At 44.9% G+C, this 18,694-nt stretch overlaps 2 protein-coding genes across 8 annotated transcripts in view; one reads left to right on the plus strand and one right to left on the minus strand.

The window, feature by feature from the left end:
• The window catches only part of ZFYVE26 (zinc finger FYVE-type containing 26), a 49,270-nt gene extending 40,539 nt beyond the window's left edge, over nt 1–8,731 (plus strand). For all 6 annotated transcript variants that reach the window (XM_019283698.3, XM_019283715.3, XM_019283707.3 and 3 more), the window contains 7 exons: nt 676–873; nt 1,178–1,380; nt 2,258–2,399; nt 2,947–3,006; nt 4,268–4,450; nt 5,266–5,310; nt 6,399–8,731. In XM_019283698.3, coding sequence (XP_019139243.2) covers nt 676–873; nt 1,178–1,380; nt 2,258–2,399; nt 2,947–3,006; nt 4,268–4,450; nt 5,266–5,310; nt 6,399–6,608 — 1,041 coding nt within the window. In that variant the 3' untranslated portion in view covers nt 6,609–8,731. The remainder of the gene's footprint in view (nt 1–675; nt 874–1,177; nt 1,381–2,257; nt 2,400–2,946; nt 3,007–4,267; nt 4,451–5,265; nt 5,311–6,398) is intronic.
• Nucleotides 8,732–9,537: 806 nt separating this feature from the next.
• LOC104688342 (retinol dehydrogenase 12-like) lies at nt 9,538–17,964 on the minus strand. 2 transcript variants are annotated; one of them, XM_039552999.1, is made up of 8 exons: nt 17,823–17,964; nt 17,041–17,159; nt 16,097–16,252; nt 15,717–15,821; nt 15,036–15,245; nt 12,976–13,165; nt 12,518–12,592; nt 10,992–11,081 (listed from the first exon to the last, which is right to left on the minus strand). In XM_039552999.1, the coding sequence occupies exons 1-7, from the start codon at nt 17,900–17,902 to the stop codon at nt 12,538–12,540; spliced, it is 915 nt and encodes a 304-aa protein (XP_039408933.1). In that variant the 5' UTR covers nt 17,903–17,964; the 3' UTR covers nt 10,992–11,081; nt 12,518–12,537. The 2 variants fall into 2 exon arrangements, with proteins under 2 accessions (XP_039408932.1, XP_039408933.1); XM_039552998.1 differs by lacking the exon at nt 12,518–12,592 and having other exon boundaries at nt 9,538–11,081.
• Between the last annotated feature and the right edge of the window lie 730 nt (nt 17,965–18,694).

The following is an 18,694-nucleotide window of genomic DNA, read 5'->3' on the forward strand; positions in this document are numbered from 1 at the left end:
CATTTGCAAGAACACAGTCAAGAGGCCAGGGGAAGAAGGTCACTACTTGTGAAGTTTAATCTGAACAACTGTGCCCAGTCCTGGGTTGCCAAGTACAAAACAGACACTGTCAAAGTGAAGCAAGTCTAATTGAAGGCCACCAAAGTGTCTAGGGGCCTGGAACGCCTGATCTATGAGGAGAGTGATAGAGCTAGGTTTTTCCTGCTGGAAGAAAAGGCAAGAGAAGATCTGTGTGCTGTTTTCAGCTACCAAGCGGGTGATTATAGAGAAAATAGAGCCGTGCTTATCTCATATGTCCCCAGTAAAAGGGTAAGAGACAGTGGACGCAATTGGAGAAAGGGAAATTCCAACTGGATATAAAGAAAAAGGTTTTGGGTTTGTTTGGGGGTTTTCCTGGTGCATATGTTTAGACTTGGGAACAGGGCCACAGGGAGGTTGTCGAATCGCTCTACTTTGTCGTGCTCAGAACTTGACTGGACAGGTCCAGAGCGGCATGACCTAACTTGGAAGTCATTCTTTGAGTGGGGTTTTGAACAAAATAACCTCCAGAAATCCCTTCCAATGTAAATTATTTATTAATTTTATGATCTCTGTCACTTAATATGCCTTTATATTACATAAGGAAAATAAATAAACTACAGTGGCTTTGCTTCAAGCTACTTTCTGTTTGTATAGGAATCCCCGTCAGAAGTGTTTATTGAAGGGATCTTCATTCCAAGTTATGAAAGTGGAAAACTGCATATGTTGGAGAACTTGCTGGAAACCATTGATCCAGGGCTGGAAAGCTGGGGAGTCTACTTGATTGCAGCCTGCAAATACTTGCAAAGAAAGAACTATTACCATATTCTATATGAACTGCAGCAGTTCATGAAGGTAAGCTGAGGGACAGTGCCATCTCTTACAGTGAAATGCTGAATACTGTCAGACTTTTGGTTATTTACTTTGGTCTAAACCTGCATGCCAGATGAGTATATTTTTGCTTCTTTACAGTCCTAGAAAACATAGGAAGGCCTGAGTCTTACTACAGCTGACCTGATCCATGTCATGGATCTGGCACGTTGTGTTAAAGAAAACAGAGCATTGCCTGCTCTGTTTTGTGTGAGCCTGTTAGTGCAGACAGTGATTACTGAAGGGGGTGTCCTGTGGTCCATCTTAGTGCTCAGTACATTTCTTCCAGGATCATGTCCGTGCTGCCATGACCTGCATTAGATTTTTCACTCATGGAGCGAAGTCATACACTGAACTTGGAGGAAAACAGACATGGCTTCTCAAGATCAAGGACCATCTCAAAGTCTATCTGCAGGAGGTCTCAAGAAGTTCAGGAAGGAAAAAAATGGCATTCACTTTCCGGAAAAAAATGTCTGCTACAGATGTGTCAAGGTATCTATAAACAAGAAGCTAAGTTTGAGAAGAGGGAAAATTCAGGCTTTAGACTTTGGGGTTTTTTATTGGTTTCATTTAAGCTGACTTTTAGCTAACACTTAACAGTTGTCCTTGATCCAAATCAGCTTTTATGTAGTTACAAGTATAGGATTCCCATCACTTTTCCCCCCAACAATCCAAACCAGGAAATGGGCAATTGTTTCTGCTAAAAAGATGTATGTGTATCAGACTACCCTCCTTTAATTTAAAAAACAAACAAGAACCCTACAATGCATAGACAATTATACATCAATCCACAAGTGTTTTTATCTTTTCCTCTTCCTTTCCTCTCCAAAAAGCAAGCAGCTTTGTAGTGCTTCACTGTCTACTGGGGTTAACTCAAAACATCGTGCTATGTACAAGCTATAGGTGCCAGAGATAACTGGATTTCTGTATTCAAAAGTCAGAGTGAAAATTTAGCCAGATCTCTCTTGTATTTGGGATTTTATATCCTGTTTTTCTCAGGGGCTTTTTTTTTTTTTTTTTTTTTAGGCTAGACTCTTAACTTAAACCTGGAGGGGAGTAGGGGAGTGTGTGTGATGAGGTAGAAAAGCAGGAACAGATATTTATTTGGGGATCCAGATTCTCTGGCTCATGTCTTTGAAATAATGTGAATAATTGCTCAGCTTCATCCTGTGATGCACATTAAGTGCACAGATCTGAAAAGTAATACTGCTGCAGACTTGCACAATAGACAAAGTCAAAAAGCAACTAAAATAATTGTTTATAAGCATGTCTTCTTTTGAAAGATATTGAAGAAATTAGTAAGTTCACATAAATAATAATTGACACTTTCTCTATTGCAAAATAAAGTCAGAATTTTTTCACTATCTAGGCACATCAATACAGTTGATCTGCAGATGGAAGTAACAAAGTTCCTGCATCAGTGTGAGAGCTCAGGAACCTCTCAAATGACAGATTCCTCCTTGCCCACACTCTTTGGAAACAATAACATGAAAGTGGATGTTGCTTGCAAGGTACTAATTGCTATTTTAAACACAGCTCTATTTTTCATCAATACTAACTTGTCATGCAGGTTGAAGCATTTGATGGTTGGAGCAGCTTCTTGTATTTTTATGGGCAAGTTACCTGTGCATGAATTTATGAAAAATTCATGTTTTTCTTCAAAATAGCAGAGAACATGTGAGAACATGTGAGAACCTAGAGCTCATCTCCTCAAAGTTCAAATTTTCAGAGGCAGTGCATCCAAAATACAAATACTAATATTCCTTTTGACTGTGCATCCCATTATGTTTGGAAGCAAGGCAAATAATGCTATTATTCTAACCATTCTTAACTTTGGCTCATTTCCATCTGTAAATTGCCTAATGTCCCTCAGGGAAGCAGTGTGTGACAGCAGACCCTATAATTTGCTGTGCTTCTTGGGATGGTGCTGTTTTCTGTTGAAGTAATGTGTTTTCTTTTGGCCTCTGGGCAAAATCTGGATTTGCATTAATATTATTTAACTGTACATAATGAAAAAGGAATGTGCATCCCTCGACTTGTCTATGCCTCTCTTTTCAGGTCATATTGGAAGGCAAAAACATTGAGGAGGGGTTTGGGATTGCATTTAGAGTTCTCCAGGTATGGAAAAACTTGATACAACAAGCAATATTATTACAAAATAGCTCTTGAAAGCAGCAATTGTTTAAACAAAAGCCTTTTCCCCCCCAAATGTATTTTAATCCCCCAAAAGAAAAACTTCCTGCAAGAAAAGTCACAAGTTCAAGTCTTACATGTCCATATATTTGTGGAAGCTTGGTAAAGAAATTAAGATGCTGTTTCAGTAGGACATTTCCAAACTAATTGGGTCCTACAAAGGAATTAAGTACAGCTTTTCCTTTGCTGTGCACCTTGTTCAGTGTCTTAACTCTGGCAAACCACAATCATAGATGTGTGTAGAGACTTCTCACGCCGTAGCTCTCTGCAGTTCATGATAGTCATGCAAAGGCAGTGAATAAATAAGGCCAGGGCTCTCTCTGTTCTATTCTCCTGATTTGAGAGAGCAAAACTAATTAACTGGAAACTCTCAATGGGGACCTCTCCTTCCTCATGTCTGGGTAGAAGTTGAGTGCTTATCAGTCAGCATAGCCCATGAGCCTCCAAACTCTCCTGAGTGTTTCTCATCCATATAGTTCCAGACGGTAGAGCTGGGCCACTTTTGGACAGAGGTGGCACACCGAAAGAGTATTTCTGGATGTGGCAGGCCCTGCTCCTTCTTTCAGGTCAGGATGTACAAGGCAGAACTCCTGTTTGTAGAGAGATGGAGAGCCTTAGAAAAACAGCACTTCTAAGCAGCAGCAGCAGCCACTACCCCCAGTAAAAATGGAGCAGCGAGTCCAGCTGCCTATCATCACTTCCATTTCCATCCTTTTTTTCTTCACTTATTCATGGCAGGATCAGTTCACAGCTTTTATCATCTCTTCCCTCGTGTGGGAGGTGTACAATGGTCAACTGCCTCCTGTTTAGGGTATCCAAAGGGTAACTGCTGGTGGGGTAGCTGGAGAAATACGGTGGGAACATGCTGAGTGAGGGAGAGGTGGATGGGGATCTAGGAAGGATCTTTTGCCAGAAGAAATAAAACTGAATTTTTTTGCCACTCCTGAAAATAAGGTGGTAACAGCATTCTTTTTCTTAAGCAAGATTTGCTTTTACCAGTCTGGTTATAGAAGACCTTTAAGTCAACCCTGGGCAGTGGTGAATGGAAAACCAGAGGCCCCCAAAACAGCTTTGACTTTTTGGGAGCATGGTGTGGTATTTTATCCTTAGGAGAGATTGTCTCAGTTGTTGAGAAAATTTGTTGAGAACATTCAACATGTTGCTCTGATGTTCCAACTACCTCTAGGACTTCCAGCTGGAGGCTACAGAAGTGTACAGCAAAGTGGCCAAGCAGCTAGTGAAGCAGCAGAAGTACAGTGAGATCCGGCAGCTCCTGAAGTGTGTCAATGAGTCTGGAGTGGCAGCAAAAAATGACGGGGATAACATTATCCTAAACTGTCTAAATGAGTTCAAAAACATTCCTGCTGAGGTAATTCTATCCTGCACTGTGTTCCTTTTGAAGTAAAAAGGGTATATACAATACAGGCTACAGGGAAGTCTAGTGTCTGTACTGCTCTTTTAGTGAGTTGTATAGATGATCTGGCTCCTAGTACGGGCATAGTTTAAAGGTAGGAGTGCGTGGTTTTCCTTGTACAAGGTACTCTGAGGGGAAACAATAAGTAGCTAGCACACTCCTACCCTGCACTTCCCAAATGGATACCCATGGTGGGGAGAGAGCATGTGCTTCACAAGATCCTGCCAAATGCAGCAGGAGGTGTTCCCTTCAGTGAGGCTTTGCTGGCTAACACAGAGGATGTGTGGAGGCAGAAACCTCCTGCCTCCACAGGAACCAATTTTGTGATTCCCTTTGCCTGCCACAGTGTTTCTTCCATCCCAGTGAAGGAAGGAGGTGCACTCTACTAGTTCTGTTAATTAGGTTAGGGGATGCAGTCCACTCCTTGGGTCAGGGTGGGCCATGGGGCAACTCCTGCTGGGGTGCTGGGAACCTACAAATTCATTTCATGCAACATGAGCATGTCCATGAGAGACTCCCAGGCTCATAGCATTCTCTAGGGACCCCCCACAGATGTGGCAGGCAGGAAAAGCTGTGGGTAAAGGGAAGAATTAGAATTTGTATTTTTTTGTATTTTCTACATCGGCAAGCCTTGCAGTTGGGACAGTCTAAGCACCTGCTGTGATCTCAGCAGCCCTGCCCGTCCACAGGGGTTTGATGCCTGATGGGGTAAAGTTTTGCAGACTATTATCACTTTAAATGTGAACACTTTTTCCCTTCTTTGGACACAGGATCTCGATAATCTGATTCAGGATATGGACAGTGATGAAAACAAGGTAAGTAAAAGCACAGTAGTAAGAGCTAAACAGCCCAGTTTTGGCCTGCAGCTTGCAGGCTCTTTTCCACTGTCTTCTCTCTCATCCTCATGCAAATAAGGTTTTTGAAGGCTACTTCCTAGATTGTAGAAATCACAGTGAATCCTTCAAGGCCATGGTGTTTGTGACTGTAAAGCTGTGACATGCAAGTACCAGTTGGGACTATCCCTATTAGTTCCTTGAGAGTCCTCAGAGTGAGGGCTGGGCATTTGTTAGAATGGGAGGAAAGGTATTTCAGTGACGCACACTGGTGGGTCTGTTGGTTTTGTTTTTCAACTTTTTGCATAGGTTTACATTAAGTTTCTAGTAATGGCAGACAGCTAATGAAGACCACTTCAGCTTATTGTTTCAGGATTATGTTATTTCGGTGCTGATTGAGAGTTAAATGATAAAACTTCTCCACTTCTGATAGACTTTTTCTCTTAGAGGAAATGAAGCCTAAACTACTTTATTTCTTTGTTGGCTTTCATACCAGCCAGCCAAGCCACTGGAGAGTTACACATAAATATATGAACTGTAGATGCCTGTTTATAGATGTGGCTGTGACTCAGCATTTGGAGATTATTGTAGATCCTGAGTGGCATAGCTGGGAGTAAAATCTAAAGATTTGTGTCGGTCCTTTGTTTGCTCCGAATAACAAACTCACTGTTGTAGGTAGATTGGAAAATGGGCTTTTAATTCTGCTTTTCTGTAAGATCTGTCACTGAAAGATGGGAATTGTTCTAGAACCAGCAGTGGAAGAAAATGACAGATTCAGACTCTTTGCTATAAGGATATGGTAATTAATGCACAAGATAGGACTCCTGATACTAATTTCATGGTCATACAGTAAAGGAGTTTCTACAAGACACAAACTTAATAAAATACACCTGTTTTATCTACCTTTTTCACTGGGATCTGCTTCATGCTACGTTCTGTTTGGTAGTATGGTGCTACTGCCTCGTATGACACGCTTCTGAACTGGGTATTTCCCGTATGAGTCCTTGCTTAAGCTTGCTTAGGTTTGCTACAGCTTTCTGACCAAGTTCTGACTGCCTCTCATGCTTCAGATCCAGGCATACATGATGTGCAACAAGCTGCGTTCTGCGTACCTGGTGTCGGTGCGGCAGGAGAAGGCCCGGGCCGTGCAGCTGGTCCAGCACGTGCAGCAGCTGGCCGAGAGCAGCGGCGATGACGTCGTCAAGGCCATCTGTGCCCAGTGGCTCTCAGTGCACCAGCCCAAGGTGAGAAATCGGCTTCCCCAGGGCACTAGGAAGTAATATGGAATTGAAATTGGCCAGCATACCGAAGGAGAAGGCCTCACGACCGCTCAAAGGCGTCCGGTTTAGCACTCTCTTCATAAAATGGAACTCTGTTGACTGATGTTGGTGGCAAATGGATGCTGCTAATGTGCCTCTGGTGAAAGGAAGGGAACTAAATTACAAGTGCCAGTCCTGTATTTTGACAGTCACTACCTCAGGGTGTTTTTTGGCTCTCTTTTTGATGGGGGGAGGGGACAGTTTCAAACTGAACAAGCAAGAATTTAGATGTATGGAAGAGAGCACTTCTGTTTCTGACTTTAGTTTTTGGGTTTTGTTGGTTTTTAATTTTTGGGGGGTTGATATTTTTTGAAAAGCACTGAACTTAATAATATGTATTTTATTTTTAATCCAGAAAACATATATAGAGAGGACAGAAAATTTTTATCAACTCGATGTAGCCTAGAGTATAAAATTTTTGTGATGTTTCCTGTAAAATTTTCAAGATTGGAGTGTTCTTCTGTTGCAAAGACTAAAACAGATTTTTTTTAAGCCTCTATACAAACCATTGCTACTTCTTTTTTATCCCCCCCCTCACCACTAGTACGTGTACCCAGCTTTTTTAGTTTGTTTGAAAAGGTAGGAACTGATTCTTCATGGCAGGTTTACCAGTCACACTGTGTGATGTGTGCCATAGATGTGGCACTTGGGCTAGTGCCAACTAGATGAAAGAAGTTATAAAGGGCATATCCTGTAAGGGGAGTGCAAAGGGAAAATAAGCCTTCAAAATAGTTGAAAAATCACGTGCCTCTTTCTTTACTATGGTAATACCCAATAAATTGTTGCAATGTAGCTTTATGACTGAATAATTGACAGTAAACTTCCACAGTTTTTCATCAGGTATAGCAAAGACAGAGCAAGCTGTAGCGAAATTGAACAGGTGCTGTGTATCCCTGTCACACAGGGATGTATTTATTTATTACCAGGATAACCTGTCCCTGTCAAGTACAATAGAACACCAAACTGGACATACCCTGTATTGATGGGTTTTGCTCTGGAAGTGCTAGGTTAATCAGTTTTATGAAAAGAAGCAGCAATCTTTGTGTAATGTCTGTGTTCAGGGATGCTGAAAAAAGTAGCTGCTTCTCTGCAACTAGTATTGGGACATGAGAAATGGGCAGAAATGTAGTAGACAGTAGTAGGACCTTCAAAAAATAACAAAACATGGCATTCCACAGGAGTTTGTGTTTGCTGTTTACATGTACTTCAGCACAAGAAGTAGGAAAACTAATTCACTTTCTCATTAAAAAGCTGTTTACATCCAAAAAACAACAGGTTTTCTGAAGTGTAATGTAATTGTAAATAGTTTTAGTACATAAAGTAATTGAGACTGTCAAGTAAGAGTTTTGCACTATCCCCAAGCTCACTATAATGAAAGAACAGACTTCCATGGTGTCAGAAAGGATTTGGTCCATCTTCTTCAGGTTTTCAAGAGCTGACACAAACACCTCTCTTCAGAGGTGCTGTGCTCTGCTCTGCTCACTAGAGCAATTAGAAATGACCACATGTAGCTTTCAGAATCCCCTGACCACAGATTTGCATTATCTCATTAGTGAGCAGTACTTTAACGAAAGCTTTTGTTTCCTTGGCCAGACTGACCTAGCTTTCCATCAGCTTACAGCCATCAGGCTAATCCTAAAATGTGACACTACCTATAGCTTCAGTCATTTCTAAATCTCTGATTATGGGGAGAAGATTTTACTGTTTGTGGGTATCCAGATCTGCATTGCTGTAACACCTCCTGTTCTGCTCGAGTTCTTTCAGCTACGGAGAGCACTGAGAGTGGAGTTTGCCATGCAGACCTATCAGTTCCATACCTGCCTTTCTTCCTGACCTCTTTGCACTGTACCTGATGCACTTTATATAGTGTTTGTTGTAATTTGATGCTCTTAACCTGGAATCTTTCTTGTACCAGCAGAACTGGAATTTTGACCCTGATTAATTACCTTGTGTCATAAATAGTGCAATTATCAAGGGGCTTTGAATTTCTGAGCAGCAAAAAGGGATTGAATACTGCCAGTTTAAAAGAATTTTTCTGTTACTGACCAAGGTTTGTTTACAATTAAAAAAATTAATATTATGACTGTTCGTGTATTTTCTGTTTAGTTTTTATATCAGCAGAGCTAGGGGTCTCTTTCTAGATCTTAATTTTGCTTTTGGCTATGCTTAGCAGAGTAATTAGAAGGGGGATAATTTTTCTATCATGCAAAATATTTCTGTTACTGAGTGTCCTCAATATTTAGATCAACTAGAACATCTCATCTTTAGAAGTCCCCCCAGCAGCTAGGTAGCCTAGGTAGTTCAGCCTCATGCGTGTACTCAGTAATCCTCTCTAGGGAGCTTTGCAAGTTAATCTAACTCTCCCTTACAAGCCTCCCTTTGAGACAGCTAAATGAGCTTTAGTTTCCTCATTTTTTACAGATCAGCTGAGAGGTATAAATTACTTGCTCAAGGTCAAAGAGAATCGGTGTATGTCTGTGGAAATGTTTATTTAATATGTCTTATGTTAAATCTAAAATCAGACTTCTTTGAGAAGAGCATCGACCTGCAAGGGCAAAAATATTTCACACCAGAGAGACTTTTCTGCTTTCTTAAAAAATGGTTTCTCTTGCTCCTGAAGCCGCTTGGAAGATCAGAGAATGACAGAGAAAGCAAGACAAGCCTCCAGTGCTAGGTACCATTCAACTGCTACATTATAGTTGTGGATTTAGCTTCATAATTGGGAAGCATGAAGAGGGAGGGGAAAAAAAAAAAGGTAGCGTGACAGGGAGAAACACAAAGGGACTTTTTAGAATGTTACCCAGATGGAGTTCTCTACATTAGTGAGGCTGGTGCAGATAACAGCAACACTAAGTAAACTGATTCAACATTTCTGAAAGAAGATACAGTCTTCTGTTGTAAAAGGAAAATGGCTTTATTTAGTATTGCTCAGAGGTAGCACAGGACTGATCTGTATAGACAGCATCCAGACAGGAAGAATTAAAATTAGCATTTGTTTTCCAAAACTGGCAGTTGGTCACAGTGGCAGGCTCATATTCAAGTCCATAAACTTCCAGCCTTTTTTTCATAAGCAGAAGATAATCCTATGACCTGTGGCACTTGGTTTCTGACTGCTTAACTCTTTCAGAAATAATCTCTGATTAGGGAATCACACTCTAGCAATTTGCACTCAAGTAGCACTGGAGTTCCAGGGGAGCAGTCCCATTGCTACGTGGCCTGAGCTAGCTGCTTTGTGGAAGTGCAAGCTGTGTGGTCCTGCACAGGCAGGCTGGCAGCCTTGGTAACCTGTAACTGCTGGGCAGACAAATCCAAGGATTTCTGTGCAAGCCTCTCACCTTCCTGTCCTGAAGCCAGCTTGACCATATAGTCCTGCCTCCTGTTTCAGCTATTTAGCTCTAGGGAGTTTGGGGTCATTTAAAGCTAAAGTCTCAGCTGAAGTTGTTTAATATTTTTTAACATGGCTGAGATGTTCTTTACTCATTCTGCTCTATTTTCTAGGTTCTAAAGTCATTTAAAGTGCAGCTGGGGGGTTTACTGTGACAACTTTTACACCATCTTTGTTCAATGCTTCACAGGAGATATGTTGATTTTTTTAATAACTTGCCTGTGCACAATTGCAGCACTCCTGCAGCTTTTAACCTCCTAGTCACCTGCACCAAAAACCTGGGTTCTCAGAAGATTTGCCAACCCTCAGTTAACTTACTGCAAGCAGTGGGCATTTAGGTCCAAGATACCTCAGTGGCTAGGGTCCAGCTTCTTACAGAGCATGCAGATAAAGTGATTCCACGTAAAAACTTCACCTAATGCTTGGCACAAAAAGGCCAGGACCTGTTTCTGTGTGCTTGAGAGCATTTGTATTGCATTACTTGCCAGAAAATCTAATATCCTAAAGTATTTTCACTCTGCCAGTTCAAAGGGCAGGAACTGACAGTAACCTCATAGATTGTAATTTTAGAGTCCCACCTTTTTACTATTGCTGTTAGGAAAGAAACCAACCAAACTTTATTTAAAGTAATTCCTTGTTACTTCATAATCTAAACCTAAGACTGCAACCTCCTTTTCTATTCTAAAGCCAGAGAACCATAGCCTTGAGCTGCTGTGTGAGATACCAAGCAGGTTGCTCCCTGCATCAGTGCTCTAATTCTCCAGCTAGGAAGAGGAACTGATTGCTTACAAATCTCAATCCTTAAGTGTAATATTCCAGAAATTCAAATTAGGTTGTGCCCACAGAGCCATCCTTAGGGCAGCTGAAGTATCAGCATTCTACTCTTGAGCTCCCTCAGCAGTGCTGTTCCCCAGAGAAGCCCAGCCAGGTACACTCTTGGTGCTGCTCAGTCCCACTGGATGCCAAGGAGCTCACAGCTCACGCTCCAGAGCTTCTTTGCCGTCTCATCATCCCGACCACGTGGAGATACGTATGCTGGCTGGCAATCACTGTAAGAGAAACATTCTTTTTATTCTTTCAATTCAAAGATCTCCATCTACATTAGCACACTGAAATGTCTGTGTTAAGATCAGGGAGTTGCTCTCTATCAGCTTAATTCAAGACCAGTTGAAGAATGGTGGGAGGCTATCCAGCAAATGAGCAAGGGTTGGTGCTAAGCCACCATAAGAAAGACTTCTTTCCAACTAGCTGGGGAAGAATCTCTCCCAATGGCACCAAGAACTGGCAAGCAAGTCTAGCTCTATCAGCTGTCTCAACTCCTAAAGAAACCTCTCATTAATACCACTAAAAAGGGATATAAATTCTAACCAAGCTTCTTCAGAGGCACATTTTCTAACAAACTACAAGAAAGTCACTCAAACAGCCCTTCATTCTAAACTACTTATCCCACTCTATGCCCAAGAATAACACTGTAATAATCATGTATAGTTACGCCCTTTTCCATTATCCTCTGAACTGTGGCTCCTTTCTTCTCAGCTCCTGCAATCAGAAAGAACTCTGTCTGGAAAAGAGGTCCCGTGTTGTCAACTGTAATGCTAGATGCTGCAGTAACGTGGGAGTTTAAGAGCACAGAGGAAATGGCATCTTGTAAGGCTTCCATTCAGCTCAGTGTTTTTAGATGGAGTCTTTGATATTCCTAAAATGACTGATAGACTCCCACTTGTCTCACTGTGGCATAAAAATTCTTTTCTTAATGTCTACACTTGGGCTTTATAGTCTGTGGCCTGGAAAGTGAGGATTCTAGGCTAGTCCAATGTAAACTGTGAATTAATGTTGAAGCTTCTTGTTTCCCACCATGTCCAAAAGTCCCTTTTTTAAAACGAGTTTAAATTCCACCAGTTTTCTGTACTCCAGCACATTAATACTACATTTTTATCCTGAGACAGACAGTCATCCAAGGAAGACTTAGATGTCTATTTATATATTCAAGTCTGATTAAGATGGTGCAAACTCCCAAATGAAGATCAGGCAATGTCATTACAGAGACTAATCTGGTCACAAATCACAAGCAGAAAGCTCTGCAAAGACACAAAGACTCCAACAGCATCCATGTGAGGGGAAAAAAAAAGACAAATTTTCATATTCATTCCCAAAAAAAAGGTATTGTTAAAATGCTCTACATGCAATGGGAAGCTGACAGACATATCTGCGTGAATCTGTTCAAATGGCAGTCTTCAAATCTAGAATGATGATGACTTGGAACTGCTCTGGGCTGTGGTTTTGGTGATGGGAAAAGGCAGGACTACGTAGGGTCCATGGAGTAAGTCAAAAAAGTCAAGAAATTATCAAGGTTTTATAATGGGAGCTACACAAGACCATTTCCATGACAGCATGACAAGCATCCCAACAAGAGTCCCTCCCAGCTGGTGGGTCTATCATACTGGAGGATAGTTATTTGGTCACATGCCAGACCTGAAAATCTCACCTCCTGTCTCTGCAGCTCCATCAGCTCTCCCAGCTCCCTGAGAGCACAGGCCCCTTCTGCTCCAGTGGGGTAAAACTACAACGAGAACTGAAGTTGTCTTCCCAGGATTGACTCAAGTGATCTTATTAACTGAACAGTTCTACTGAAAAGTGATTTTCCCAAGTGTTAGGCAGGTCAGCATTAGAGCTCTAAGCATGTGACAGCCATTCCTGCACTTTGAGTACCCTAATATTTCTAGAACTAAAGGACCTGCTATTGTATGAAGTGTTGCACAGGTCAAGTGTTTCTTCTAACACGACTGCAACAGACCTGGAAGGGTCTCTAGTATTTGTCACCCTCAGTCTTACCAGACAGCCTCTTACCTGGTCCCTTCTTAATGAAGAATGGCAGTAAGTCCCATATTCCCCAGCCAACAAGGTTGCCTTCCACAGCATATCACTTCATCAGCTTGCACCCACCTGAAATACTGTCCTGTCACAGAGTCCAGCTCCTCGGCTACTGCACAGTAGATACTGGTCTGAGCTCCTTCACAAGGTGTCTTCAAGAAGAAGCAGAATATCTTCCACAGCCAAGTCATTACAAATGAGTGCCGGACCAGTTCAGAATAGACAGAACCAGGATGGAGAGCATTTGCTGTCACTTTAGTGCCTATGGCAAAATAAAGTAGTCCAGGACAAATCTGCATGAATCAAAGTGTCTTTTAAAAAAGGGTAATATACTCCTCAATTCTACCTGTAGATATTCTATAACTTAAAGGAGGAGTCCAGACTTGGATACAGAGAGCAAGTGAAGTCCTCTGTAGTTACTGCATGCTGGATGTGATGGATACACATGACCTCTTAGCCAAATCAGCAGTAGTTTGGTACAGGCTCCAAAGAAGGTAAAGGTCTGAGCCATAACTGGGCCAAAACTCCTCTAGGAAACCCACAGAGGCCAGTGAGTATCAGTGCACATGAACTTGAAACACCCATCAGGCAGTGAACACAAGTAGCACATGGCTTTTCCAATACTCTTTTATCCAGGAACAAGTAAGGTTGTGGAGGCAATGAGTCTCATGTGTACCTTTCCCATTGCGTGCAATTTGACTACAAGCTAACCACTCCATTCCATAAATATTACAGCCTAAGTGAGCCTTCTCTGAGCTCTCCCTGCTAGGCAATATGACTGCATGGTGACAATTTTCCCTTGAGCTGGCTCACCTCTCAAGGTTACTCCTCAAGGCAGAGACCTTTTACCAACAGACCTTTGGATAAGCCCAACTGGAACTCAGCTCAAACTGCAACTGGACTGCACAGCAGGTAACTCTCCCCTTGAGCAGGGATGCCTCTCAAGGCTTGAGATTTCTTACCTGAGACTAAGAGAGCCTTCCTTAACCAAGGCAGAGAGACCCTTTGCTTGCAACAAATCCTTGGTAAGTGACTGCTGAATTAATCCTCAGGAAACATTACTAGTCCATATAGCTATTCAATAATGATTATTATAAATTTTGTATAGATAATTCCATTGCACATAAATCATCCAAGTCTGAGACTAAAACTGGACCTAGCTGCACCTAGGTTCCCTAAGGAGTTTAAAAAGCAAGGAGCTCCATGCTGAGCCTCATGATTCAACAGGAGGGTCTTCCTTACACATAGTGTTTCCAGTCCTGTGTGAATCAATCTAACTCGATTCTAAATCAGCTTTCCTTTGTATGTGTCTTCCACGTAATAGAGTGAACCTTGCCATCGAACTTTGTTAAGTTATGCTTTTATGACATCACATTAAAAACACTTTTGCTAACACCTTTGATGGTGATTCTTGAAGCAGTTTAAACCACTCATCCGTGGCACTGGAGCATCCCCTGCTCCCTTCCAAACACTGCAGTCATTATGTGCCTTCTGCAAAACGAAGTGCTAGAGGGCCTGAGTATTAAACAGCAGCAGTTTCCATCAGGCTTTTGAGAACACCTGCTTCTTTTGACTTACTCTAATAGTAATTTCCTAGGAAAGACACTGCTTAGTATTTATTTACTAAAACACTTGTTTTAGTAAATATATACTACTTAAGTTTATGAAAAGGACAGAATGACATGACTGTGACAGATGTTGTGACTTACAAAGTACTGTCTAGTCTTATGCTTGTTTTACAGGCCACCAACCTTTAAGGCAGCTGAGTGTGCATTAGCTTGTCTATTGGAGACTGCAGCTGTAGCTCTGTTTTCAGCTTCCACCCACATATCACAACTGTCTGTGTGGATGCAGCTAGTTTTTGACAAGCACCAAAGAAAAATGAGATACATTCAGCTGTGCCAAGCTACTAAACTCCTCTACCCTACTGTTGTAAAGACAACCAGTGTTGTACGTCTCCTGGTTCCACAGACTGCAGATAACTTCTTCCTGCAAAGAGTCCTCAGTGACACTTGCCTCATACTGTTCAATTTCTACATAGACAATTTGCAGCCCTTTCTTCAATCCACTCTCCCATCCATGGTGCTCAAAAAGCCAAGCAGATAAGCATTCCGCTTGCCTCTGGAACTTGCCTTGCAGCCGCCTGGCCAGCTCCCGGGTGAAGAGCACGTTCGCCAGCTTGCTGTGACAGTAGGCAAGGCCACAATTGTAGCTCTTCTCGCCATGGAGGTCATGGAAGCGGATTCGGCCTCCGTGATGAGCCAGTGAGGACACATTCACGATGCGGGCTGGGGCAGACTGCTTCAGACGCTCCAGCAAGAGGAAAGTCAAGAGAAAATGACCTAGGGGGGAGACAAAAGGTCATCCTTCTAGGAAGGGTTCCCCTGCTTGCTTTTATGTGGTATCTTACTGCTGCCCTCATTTCAAGTCCAGGAAAAAGAAAATTTTTGTTAATTTCCCCTGAATTAACAGCTACACTTTTTTGGGGCCTTCAAGTTCTGCTCCTCATCTTCAAAAAGCTAGAGCTGTCATACATTTCAAAATGTCCCACATAATATATACAGATACTTAAGCTGGATCCACAATAAGCAAGTACACTGCATTGCATCTCCAGAACTCTGACTCAGGCCCTCCATCCTTCCCGAAAAAGGCAGAATGAGGAAGAGAAAAATCTGAAAGAAGGATTTTCCTTTGGCATTTTGCAACAGATATTGATGTTAGAAGAAGATGATCTTTAAGGGCAATTCCAACGCAAACCATTCTACCAGTCTATGATTCCATATTGAGTGCAAACATGATTCCACTGGCCTTACCAAGATGATTTACTCCCAGATGCATCTCAAAGCCATCAGCAGTCTTGGAGTAAGGGCATAACATTACCCCAGCATTATTAATGAGAATATGGAGTTCCTTCTCCTCTGCAAGAAACAACAGCCATCCTTAAAACAAGGAAACAGAAAATGCAGACAAGAAGGTGGCACAAGTCATCCCTTGCTATCTGACTTGCAGCCACATCACCTTAATAAAATGGATACCACAAACTAGCTCATGGCCTCTGACCAGCCCCTGCTGAGAACCACAGTACCCAACAGGTACGGAGATGAGCAGGGCAGGGATTTGGCAATGGTTAGAAGAGCAGACAGCAGTCCTTGGTAAAATATTCTCACTACAAAGGAGAATCTAGAGACTGTACCTGCTAGAAAATTCTCAGCAAACTCCCGGATGGACTTCGTATCAGCCAAGTCCAGTTTTTTCACAATGACTTGCTGATTCCCTGTCTCAGCTCGGATTTCACTGGCTGCAGCTTCTCCCTTTGCTATGTCTCTGGAGGCAATAATTACCCTTGCACCTGCAAGGAGGGCGGGGGGAACAACAGGAACAGAAACTGAGATCACTGGAGCACACTGGATGATCAAGGCTATGACAAGCAGGCTGGCCATGCACAGCAATTACAAACAATATATTGTTTCTTTAGGGAACTAGCATGAGTGAGGGGAGTGGCTGGAAGGACAAAGCCTTTCCCACTCCATTGTGAGCGACAATCCAGCTGAAAGATGCTTTCAGACCAGGCAAACACACATCTTAAGTGCCTCTGTCCAGGTTCTCCTAAGTCAGGAGTGCATACAACAACACTGGTATGATAGGGTTATATCTGCCTCTGTAATGGGAATGTCAACCAGGAGCACATAAAGGTGATGGATTCCAGCCAGAGTAATTTCTAAATGGATTGTGAACAGGTAGTTTAATCTTCTTACCGGTTACCCAAATAACATTGACATCAAATTAGCTTGAAACATGAATAACTAAAGCACACCGTGGTGGACCTATGGCATTTCCTAGCTTCATACAAGTAGAATAGAGGAACTTCCCCAGTCGTCTTGAATCAGTTGCAGTGCAAAGCATTTTATGTCCCCAAGGCACATTTTTGGAGTCCAAGCAATGAAAACAGTTGAGGAACTGGGAACTTGCACCTCAGTGGTTACAGCCTCTGAAGGAACAGTACTTGGGCTCATCTGCAGTAACTCTGGGATCCAGTTTACTTCAATGTAAGCGTACAACACGCCTTCCTTAGGTCCAGAAAAGGGACTACTGGCACAAGGCACAGCCACCCCGGCTGCTGACGAAGACTGTACTTGCCTCTTTGCGCGAGGTCTCTGGCAGTCTCCTTCCCGATGCCTGTGTTGGCTCCTGTGATTATCACCACCTTCCCCTCCAGCCTTGCTGTTGACTTACACCGTCCTCCAGCGACATACCTCCTGCAAGAGGGGAGGTACCAGTCACCTCTGCCTCCTTAGGGGGCTCGGGCCGGGGCTGAGCACCCAGAACCTGGGGGTTCGCATCAACACTCGGGCTCACCGCTGCGCCCTGGGCCCCGGGGAGTCACGGGCGTCCTCACATGAAGCGGCTGGTCAGACCGTGTCGTGACCGGGACGCCGCGAACGCACCCCCCGAATCCCCCGCGCTTTCCGGAGCGCGGCCCCGCCCCCGGGCCCCGTCCTACCCGTGCGTCAAGTGGAGCCACGGCTCCCATTGGCTGCGGCCGCGCGCTCCGGCGCCTTTTGGCCAATGGGCTGCGCCGCGGCGCCCTGAGGAGAACGCGGGGCCCGCCCCCTGCCGCTCCTCCGCGAGCGCGCCGGTGCCGGGACAGCCCGGGGAGCGCCTCGGGCGGTCAGAGGCGGCGGGAGGTGCCAGCGCTGAGCGAGCCCCGGCAGCGCGTCAGTGTTACCGGGGCGCTGCAGCTGGGGAGGTCTGAATAACTCCTGACCCAGCGCGGGCTGTAGAACGGGATTCCCGCTGTTTGCGCTCCCGCCACATACACACACACACACACACACGCACTGACTCCGCGCCCCAACAGCCGCCGCTCCGCGGGGCCGAAACATACGCGAAGGGCCGGGGCCGCGCTCGGTAAGACGCACCTGATGTAGGGCGCTGCCACGAAAAGGAAGACGGGGACGGATACAGCGGCGCCCAGCGCGGCTTCCCAGCAGTTGAGCATCGCTACCGCCCGGTTCACACGCACTGCCGGCGCCCCAGCACCCCGCGGTCCCCGCCGCGCCCCGCCCTTTTGGCTCCGCCTCCCCCTGCACCGGCCCCGCCCCGCGGCCTCTCCCGCCCACAACTATACGGGCCACACCTCCATTCCCGGGCCACCCTCGCTTCGGGCCACGCCGCTTGCGGCGCCCGGTGTCCGGTGCCGTGCACTGCACGCGGCGTTTCGTCGCCCGGGCCGGGGCGATCTCCTGAGCTTGTCGCGCCAGCTGCCCCGAGTCCTCTGGCGCCGGACGCCCAACAGGCCCCGCTCCCTGCCGCGGGAGTGCCCCCCACCCGCGTCGGGAGTACCCACGGGCAGCGAGTGGCCGGCCGGCTTCACGCCAGCAGCCCGCTGCTTTTTACCCCGGGCAGAGCACGGCTCCGATCTCGGTCCTTCGGAACATCCTGGAACCGCATTCCGCAGTTAAGGAGCCGAGAAATGTTTGCAGAGACAGCGCAGCGGCGGCTGTCGGCAGTGGCGTTTGAAACACGTTTTCACAACCCCACGCCGAGGTTGATGTCACTAACCCTGGCAAGGCGCATGCAATAATGCGGGCAGGCGCCGAGGCCTGGGAGCAGCGCGGTGGCGGCTGCGGCGGCGGGTCCCGCCGGTACCGGGGAGCCCCGGGGCCGCACTGGCGCTGCCGGTCCGGGGCGCTCCGTGGCGGCGGCGGACGAGAGCCCCCGCGCGGTGCGGGCACGGCCGCCTTCCCGGGACTACAGCTCCCAGCAGGCAGTGCGCGAGGCGGCCCCGGCG

The sequence above is a fragment of the Corvus cornix genome, chromosome 5, assembly GCF_000738735.6.
Source record: "Corvus cornix cornix isolate S_Up_H32 chromosome 5, ASM73873v5, whole genome shotgun sequence".
In the NCBI taxonomy this organism is placed as follows: domain Eukaryota; kingdom Metazoa; phylum Chordata; class Aves; order Passeriformes; family Corvidae; genus Corvus; species Corvus cornix.